This window comes from Salmo salar, unplaced genomic scaffold, assembly GCF_905237065.1.
Source record: "Salmo salar unplaced genomic scaffold, Ssal_v3.1, whole genome shotgun sequence".
NCBI classification, from domain to species: Eukaryota; Metazoa; Chordata; class Actinopteri; order Salmoniformes; family Salmonidae; genus Salmo; species Salmo salar.
Genome location: NW_025550061.1, coordinates 3562 through 11134, shown reverse-complemented (window position 1 = coordinate 11134; position 7573 = coordinate 3562). Strand labels below are relative to the sequence as shown.

Below are 7573 nucleotides of genomic sequence, written 5' to 3'. Positions count from 1 at the left end.
ATGAAATCCTGGGGCTTGAGAGATTCTTCCACCACTCTTGACAATTGTGTGTCTGAACGTGGAGATGGGACACTTCATCTAACTCATATCTGGGAGACACAACACTTTTTACACCTGTGAACACTGTGGAACTCAGTTGAAAAACCTGTGTTCATGTGCCAAGGTTTGCCTAAAGCCTGGTCCTCTCTGGGTACACAGGCTCCGGAGATCAGTGACGAGCCTCACTCGGTTTAGGTGGTAAGATGCGTTCTGGCAACCGGCTGGCACCCAGCGCTGGAACGCAGGCTTTACAAACAGACCTAGGGAAAAAGCCTTATCATGGTGGTTACCCTACCGACCAGTCATAGGTACTGGCGACAAAATACCTTGTAACATAGCTGGGAATGGGACAGACAGCTGTTGTAACAGACCGGGGCGAATCGTAATTGAATCTTATTCCCAGGAATGAAAAGTGTTGAGCTGGAGACAGACAGCTCATTTAGGGGCTCATATGAACCACAGAGACTTTGTGTGGGATAATAGTGTCCAACCCTGCTCGTTCCCTCAACTCCGCTACCAACAACTAATCACCTATAGAGACCATAACCTGTATCACTAGACACCAGAGACCAGTGATCTACAGGCAGGGATCAGCAATGAATCTCAGTAATGAGCCACCTATGGGGGAGGGGCGCCCCTTTGTGGACAAATACCCAACTTCTCACTCTCACCCTGGAGAGATTGATTTAGCCCCTGAACCCCATTGACACCGTGGAACGTGGGGTAACAAAGGGTGGAACATTAAACACAGACAAGCTTCCAACATACGTAGTGCTTCTATGAAACTGTATAACCTGCGTGAAGCAAAAAGGGCTTTGACAAGGTAGGCTAGCTAGCATCTTTGACCGAAGTATCTATTTAGAATAACCAAGCAACTTTACGCTATGTATTCTTAACAAGAGAGCTACCCCAGCAACTCCACCGTGGGCAGGTAGGAATAGCTAGTTATATGCAGTGCTTGTTTAGCTAGCCCAGTCTCGAAAGTCCAAGTAGGAAACGGTTTACTGGGGTGGGACCGGACCGTTCATCAACATGTCTGGGAATAGAGGCAAACGGTGCTTGACCGAGGCAGACACAGGCAGCAGAGGGTACCCACAAAATCTGGCCGCCCTCTCTCTTCAAGTAGCCTCACCCTAACTGACGACAGAGCGCACAGGAGCCCTGCTAGGGGCTCGGGTAGGGACTCCCTTTGAGTCCCACAATCACACCGGCGTGATTTATTACCTTCAACCCCTTTTAAACATTGTGTGTTGAGCTACATACGTATTTTTTTGCATCGGATTCGTCTATTCCTTCTGTATCCGCAGATACCAACCATTAACCTGTGTGGGGGCTGAGATAGAGTGGAGTTTGTGTGACAAGGGCGGATCCCGAAAACAGTTCTCACAAAAAACGTCTGTAATGTCCGAACAGTTTGAGCTACAGACTATTATGACCCCAATATGAAAAGCTGAGACACTCACAAACACACACATGTAAGCTACACAAGAGTCGTTAGAAGCTAAAGGGTTCTTCTACATAGAAGATCATAGGAAATCCCAGGACATAGTGTCTATAATACTGTATGGGGTTCTTCTACATAGAAGATCATAGGAAATCACAGGTCATAGTGTCTATAATACTGTAAGGGGTTCTTCTACATAGATGATCATAGGAAATCCCAGGACATAGTGTCTATAATACTGTAAGGGGTTCTTCTACATAGATGATCATAGGAAATCCCAGGACATAGTGTCTATAATACTGTAAGGGGTTCTTCTACATAGATGATCATAGGAAATCCCAGGACATAGTGTCTATAATACTGTAAGGGGTTCTTCTACATAGATGATCATAGGAAATCCCAGGACATAGTGTCTATAATACTGTAATAAGATCACATAGTTGCTGTCACAAACTCCACACAGTTATCACTGGGTAGTTGGATATTAATTTCCCACCAAGCAAACAATTTCTGGACTTACAGCATTTTTATAAATTCATTTTAATCAGGTTTCTGTTAAGGCGGACCGTGTTTTTTATTTTTTTACATTTGCAATAAACCTCACAAATGCAACACTTTATGTCAAATTGTTGTTCTACATGTAGACATGGTTGTCCTGAAAAGAGCATGGTAAAACACTTCAATGTGAGGTTACATATAAGAGCCAGCAGATGAATGAAACAGCGGCGGTCGGTGACGTTTAAGATGAGGGAGGATTATATATTTTTTCATGAACATGGCCTTATTTCTATTACAGCATATTGGATGACTGTCATTCATATTCCATTCACCCAGTTTAATTACTTCTTCAGGATCGGTGTCCCTTCCATGGGAAGGTTGAGCTAACGTAGGCTAATACGATTAGCATGAGGTTGTAAATAACAAGAACATTTCCCAGGAGACATATCTCATATTGGCAGAAAGCTTAAGAAATGTTTTTCAACAGAATCGGCGGAATTAATACACCCCTGATCACACGCAAACACAGTTCACTTTCATCGCAGCCACATACAAACAGCATGATCATTTTGCTCATATATATATATAATTCCTTCTCACGTCTACACTCTCTCCTCCTCTCACCTTTTCCCTTCACTTGTAGACTTCAGTGCACAACACATCAGCTGTCTGTGACCAGACAAAAAAAAATCCAAGCCAAACCTTCATATCATAACTGCTAACTACTACACACAGTCTACATCATTGTCACCATATTAGCTAACGTCATAGTCAACATAGCTAATAGAAGTAAGGTGTTTCCAAACCCGCTACATTCCTACAGGAACGTTACAGTTAACAGTCAGCAAGCAGTTTAGCAGTTAAACCGGCGGGCCCCAGTGGCAATAAATTAGTAAAACCAAAATCTTACCTTGGAAGAGTTCCAGTGTTGGATAGACATTCAGCTAGGTACCATAGCATCCCTCTTTGTTTTAGCCAGCTGTTTGAGTAGGCTAAACTAACTAGCTGCATTCACTAGCTAAGTGAAAGTGGAAAAAATACAACAAAATATACACTCTTTCGCTTCTCCTTCATTTTTAAAGAGATTAATTTGTTAACTGTTAAACTATTGTCTTTCTCTTTGAGTCAATTACTAACCACACTTCATGCACTGCAGCGCTAGCTATCTGTAGCTTATGCTTTCAGTACTAGATTAATTCTCTGATCCTTTGATTCGGTTGACAACATGCCAGTTCATGCTGTAAGAGCTCTTGATAGGTTGGAGGAGAAAGGAGATATTATTTGGACGTACCCAAGATCTGCTTGTACTATAAAATCCAGTAATGCCAATGTTATCTTTCAGGTTATGGTAAAAAGATCAATGACTACAACGTTCCGCGAGAGTGCATCCGGAAATTCTTCCCCTCACGCAAGTGTTTTGTGTTCCCCTCCCCTACAACTCCTGACAACATGCACCGACTGGACTCCATGGACGAGGCTGAGCTTTCTGAAAGTTTCAGAGAGGTCGTAGATACTTTCTGCAGCTTCATTTACCAGGAAAGCCGTATGAAGACTGTTATAGGGGGACACACATTGACCGGAGAGAGTGAGTCAGACATCTACCTACAGTACAGTATGTGAAAATGGATACACATATTGATTCTGAATTGTATTGTGCCACTAAATTCAAACATTCAAATTTTTCCTCCGACCTGTCTGATTGCAGTGCTGGGGCACTTGGTCACCACCTATGTGGAGACCATAGCCAAAGGCAATGTGCCCTGTCTGGAGAATGCAGTGCTGGCCATGGCTAAAATTGAGAACCAGGCTGCTGTGGATGAGGGCCTGGCGGTGTACCAGAAGGGAATGGAGGATGTGAAGGCCTTATTCCCGGTGGACATCAATCAGCTGTCAGAGAACCACCTTCGCTCAGAGACCGAGGCCACACAGACGTTCATGAAGCGATCTTTCAAAGACGAAAATGAGGAGTTCTTGAAAGCTCTGGTGGTAAGAGTCATCATTTGAGATCTGTGCCTGGTACACACAATGCATTTTTAACATCGTCAAGGCCATTCAATAGAACAAATGATTGATTAGCTGATGCAACAAAATGATAATCATCAGCGACAGTAACACCAGTAGGATCCAAGGACACCAGGTGGAATATGACCAATCAGTGCAATTCCTCAATCAATTAACTTCTGTAGACAAAATAACACTACTGTGAAAATCCCTGCTCAGATTAGATTTTTAATCTTGGATTAAAAAGAACACAATATTGAATAAAAGCCTTAAATAGATATGGAGCCAATATGTAACCCTTAATCACTATTGGCATACCGGGGTTCACATGTCTGAAGCTAGTTTCAGTTCATACCAGGGTTCACATGTCTGAAGCTAGTGTCAGTTCATACCAGGGTTCACATGTCTGAAGCTAGTATCAGTTCATACCAGGGTTCACGTGTCTGAAGCTACTGTCAGGTCATACCAGGGTTCACATGTCTGAAGCTAGTGTCAGGTCATACCAGGGTCCACATGTCTGAAGCTAGTGTCAGTTCATACCAGGGTTCACATGTCTGAAGCTAGTGTCAGTTCATACCAGGGTTCACATGTCTGAAGCTAGTATCAGCTCATACCAGGGTTCACATGTCTGAAGCTAGTATCAGTTCATACCAGGGTTCACATGTCTGAAGCTAGTATCAGTTCATACCGGGCTTCACATGTCTGAAGCTAGTGTCAGTTCATACCGGGGTTCACATGTCTGAAGCTAGTGTCAGTTCATACTGGGGTTCACATGTCTGAAGCTAGTGTCAGTTCATACCAGGGTTCACATGTCTGAAGCTAGTATCAGTTCATACCAGGGTTCACATGTCTGAAGCTAGTGTCAGTTCATACCAGGGTTCACATGTCTGAAGCTAGTGTCAGTTCATAACTGGGTTTACATGTCTGAAGCTGGTGTCAGCTGAAGGTCAACCTGACCTTGTACTCTATAAAATGTTGCTTCTTAGAGAACATTCTGATCTGCAATGTGTTATTGTATTGAGGTGGACTTATAGCTGCTGTGTTTCTCATTTGGTGTATACTGTATTCTCCAATGTTAGCATGCTGCAATAAACCTTTTCTAGAACTGTCTTTCTATAATTGTCTGATCTTTTATCTTATTCTACACACCTGATTCTGAAAATTCCCAATAAATCTTTTAGGAGGCCATTAGTAACCACTTCGCCGACCTTTTCAAACAAAACAAGGATGCCTCAGAGAATAAGTGCAAGGCCCTTCTGGAGAATCTGTCTGCTCAGATGGATCAGGGGATGAAGGAGGGGACGTACGCCACACCAGGAGGCTATGAGCTTTACTGCAATCACCATGACAACATAGTGGCACAGTACCGGGCTGAGCCCAACAAAGGAGTCAGAGTAAGAGCTAGAATCCAAACAACATCAACAACGTTGTGTATTAGAGAATCAAAAACATCCATCATTAGTCAGTAATGACCAATTAAACATTTCAACTAATCTCAGTCACCTGGTTACGGTTTGAATCAAAATCAATGCAAATATCTAAAAGGCATGTTTTCTGCAGGCTGAGGAGGTTCTGGAGCAGTTCCTGAAGGGAAAGAGTGCAGAGTCCAACTCCATCCTGCAAGCTGACAAAAAACTGACGGAAAATGAGAAAAAAATCCAAGGTAAGCCACACCTCAATCTTTTTTTTACTTCCAATTATAAAATTATAAAATCTACTGTGGTAGGCTAACATTCGGAAGATGCAAATAAGACCAGTGGCCCCGCCGTAATGACAGGCCCTGCCCAAAATGACAACTTCTATGTATTATGGAGTAAAAATAACCAAATATATCCAAATTGGATTGTATTATTGGTGGCCGACTAGAACATGTAAATAGCAGATTTGACCAATAAGCATTTAGTTAGTTTCTACTATTTTGAAGGAAGAATTAAAATCAAAGCAAATCAGATTTTATTTACAGAGCCTTCAGAATGTATTCACACTCCTTGACTTTTTCCACATTTTGCTGTGTTTCAGCCTGAATTTAAAATGGATTAAATTCAGATGTTTTGTCACTGGCCTACACACAATGTCAAAGTTGAATTATGGTTTTAACATGGGTTACGAATTAATTAAACATTACAAGTTGAAATGTCTTGAGTCAGTAAGTATTCAACCCCTTTGTTATGGCAAGCCTAAATAATAGTGTTTAACCTGATTTTTGAATGATTACTTAATCTCTGATTTACGATTTGCCGGATGTCTCCTGGTCTGACAAACAGCGCAGTAGATCTGCCCCTTTCTACCTTCTGATGCAGAACGGCGACATAGGTGGATGTGGTGGATTGAGACGCAACCGATGCAAATATACATATCTCTAGCTTTAACTGACAGATTTTAATCTGTATTTTTTTATTATGTTACTTAGATTGACACTGTTGTGCCAATAGACTCTAGAGGGTTTTAATGTGTATGAATCTGTATGAGAAAATGAGTGGTCGAGTTTTCCTACTTATTTATCCCTCTCCTTGGCTCTTCCAGCTGAGAAGAAGAAAACAGCTGAGCTGGAGCAGGAGAAGGCAGCATTCAAGGAGCAAAAAGCAGAGATAGAGCGCAGAATTGAGAACATTGGCAAGGGCCAGGAGAAGTACTTGAAGGAGATGAAAAAGAAGATGGAGAAGGAGAGGAAGCAACAGCAGCAGGAGTTCGACAGGACCCTGGACCGCAGGATGCAGGAGCAGGAAGATCTCCCGGAGAAGGCTGAGCTAATGAGACAAGAGATCGAGGAGATAAAGAAGATGAATCAATTGGAAATGGACGCCATTACCCAGAATCAGAAGGCTCTGCTGCATGTCTACAAGCGGAAGGCTGCGGAACATAAAAAACAGATGAATGCTTTAATGGTGGTGCTCAACGAGAGATCACAGGCCCACGTACAAGTAGTTGAACCACTCTGTATGGTGATGACACTGTTGTGTATGCAACACTCTTGTGATCCTTGTTGAACTGTGGAATGTGTTTGAACATTTGAAAGAGTTGTGACATTTTTGTTGTGAACTTATGGAGTTGCTGTTTAGGGAGCTTGTGAAATGAAAAAGTATTTTACAGGTAGGTCTGTCTGAGTATAAGTAACTGTTAGACTTGTCCTGTTTGTATTTATTATGGATCCCCATTAGCTGCTGCCAAAGCAGCAGCTACTCTTCCTGGGGTCCAGCAAAATTAAGGCAGTTTATACAATTTTAAAACATTACAATACATTCACAGATTTCAGAACACACTGTGTGCCCTCAGGCCCCTACCACATATCTACAGTACTAAATCCATGTGTATGTTGTCATGACGTTGCCCTCTTTGGGTTTTCTATGCACCATCCCCTACCTCTGTCTCCCCCACCCAGGCTCTGTGAGAGCGGTCGTAAATTCCTAAGAAAATGTCCTGCCTCATGGCCACAGTATAAAGAGAGAGTGGGTTTCATAGAAAGAACCAAGGGATTCTTCCACCTCACAGGACTGGAGAACAAAACAACATTTATGTTCTGGAGAAGGTATAAAAGATCGGTGAAGAATCCAGCTACGAGCTGGTCCATTAGGTACAATTTTGTGAGACTCC

The 7573-nt window shown here is 42.5% G+C and overlaps 1 protein-coding gene across 1 annotated transcript; it reads left to right on the top strand.

Moving 5' to 3' along the window:
• Positions 1-3323: 3323 nt before the first annotated feature.
• Positions 3324-7003, top strand: LOC123739076 (guanylate-binding protein 1; the record flags this gene model as incomplete). Its single annotated transcript, XM_045713644.1, is given in 5 exon segments — positions 3324-3566; positions 3687-3967; positions 5164-5376; positions 5543-5645; positions 6506-7003. Coding segments are annotated over 5 exon segments (1304 nt in total), but the record flags the coding sequence as incomplete, so codon positions are not given.
• Positions 7004-7573: the final 570 nt, after the last annotated feature.